The following is a 1,295-nucleotide window of genomic DNA, read 5'->3' on the forward strand; positions in this document are numbered from 1 at the left end:
TTCAACATTTTACTGGCCATGTTTATACGTTTACTCTGAACTTTACATTTTCTCAGATGTCTCGAAAATAGTCTCATTATGATTCTGATTGTCATTGGATTATATTTTATTTGATAAAAAGGGATACCTTTTCAGACTTCCAGGAAAGTAATATTTAAATCAATATTTTTAAGTCTTCCAAAGTGGTTTTTTTGGTTTGTTTTGTTTTTAATTTATCAATATACAATGTAGTTGATTTCCATGTCCCTTTAAAACCATTTCCTCCTTTTAGGTCTTGCATGTTTCCTATCTATTTTATTCCTAGCTACACAGTATACTTTGTTTACTTCCATAAAGGCATGACTCCTATATCATCATCTATGCAACTAAAAAAGTTTTGAAAAGAACAATGCCAAGGACATTAATATAATGCTTATTTTACAAACTTCTCTCCATCTTAATAAAAGTATGTTTGTGCACATTCAAGCAATTATTAATCTCCTTAACTGTCCGTATCTCCAACCTGCATACTTCCATCTTATTCACAAGAATGTCATGAGATACCTTCTCAAATGCCTTACTAACATCTAAATCTACTATTTCTACCATATTTCCCTTACCTACTACTCCAGTAATTTTGCCATAGGAAAAAAATTGTGTTATACTTCTTATTAATGAATCTATCTCAGGTCTAGTGATAATCATTCACTTTCCCAGGTACTTACAAATCATCCTCACATATTTACTTGTGATTGATAAGTATACATTACTTCTAGAATCAAGTGCTGCCAATTTAAGAAAAAAGTGGGTGTGGATAATTGTTACTTTAGAGAGATGAATGGCTCTAAAATATTCGAATAACCCTAATAAAGTTTGACTCCTGGAATATATTTAAGGACAGAGAAACACCATCTAAAGCCTTATTATCATTAAGCAAGGCATTACCTTTGCTCCACAGTCTGCTCCTTTCTGAATGCAAAATCCAATGAACCGTGGGTCTGCCACTTTTACTAATATATTGTCAACACAATAGACATGAATGCTCCAAATGCCTCTTTGCTCCATATCCTCCACAATATTCTGGGCTGCAAGAGCCCGATAAAGACCACCATTCCCATCTGGAAAATAAAATAACCCTTTAGTAGCACACCAAAACTTACTATGAAGGTAAGCCAAAGATTGTTTAATGTTTCCAAACTGGGGTGAAGATCTCTGAAAAACAGTTTCACATTATAGAGCCAAGAAAAATGAATATGCATAGGGAAGGATTGAGATGTTATATAGTTATACTACATAATTTTGGAGGTTATTTATTA

General features: G+C 32.7%; 1 protein-coding gene across 1 annotated transcript in view; it reads right to left on the reverse strand.

Annotated features, from left to right (window-relative positions):
• UAP1 (UDP-N-acteylglucosamine pyrophosphorylase 1) overlaps positions 1-1,295 on the reverse strand; it is a gene marked incomplete at its 5' end in the record, with an annotated part of 25,244 nt that overhangs the window by 18,102 nt on the left and 5,847 nt on the right. Inside the window, one exon of the mRNA XM_008591694.1 lies at positions 925-1,097. Coding sequence (XP_008589916.1) covers positions 925-1,097 — 173 coding nt within the window. The remainder of the gene's footprint in view (positions 1-924; positions 1,098-1,295) is intronic.

This window comes from Galeopterus variegatus, unplaced genomic scaffold (genome assembly GCF_000696425.1).
Source record: "Galeopterus variegatus unplaced genomic scaffold, G_variegatus-3.0.2 Scaffold7195, whole genome shotgun sequence".
NCBI lineage: Eukaryota > Metazoa > Chordata > Mammalia > Dermoptera > Cynocephalidae > Galeopterus > Galeopterus variegatus.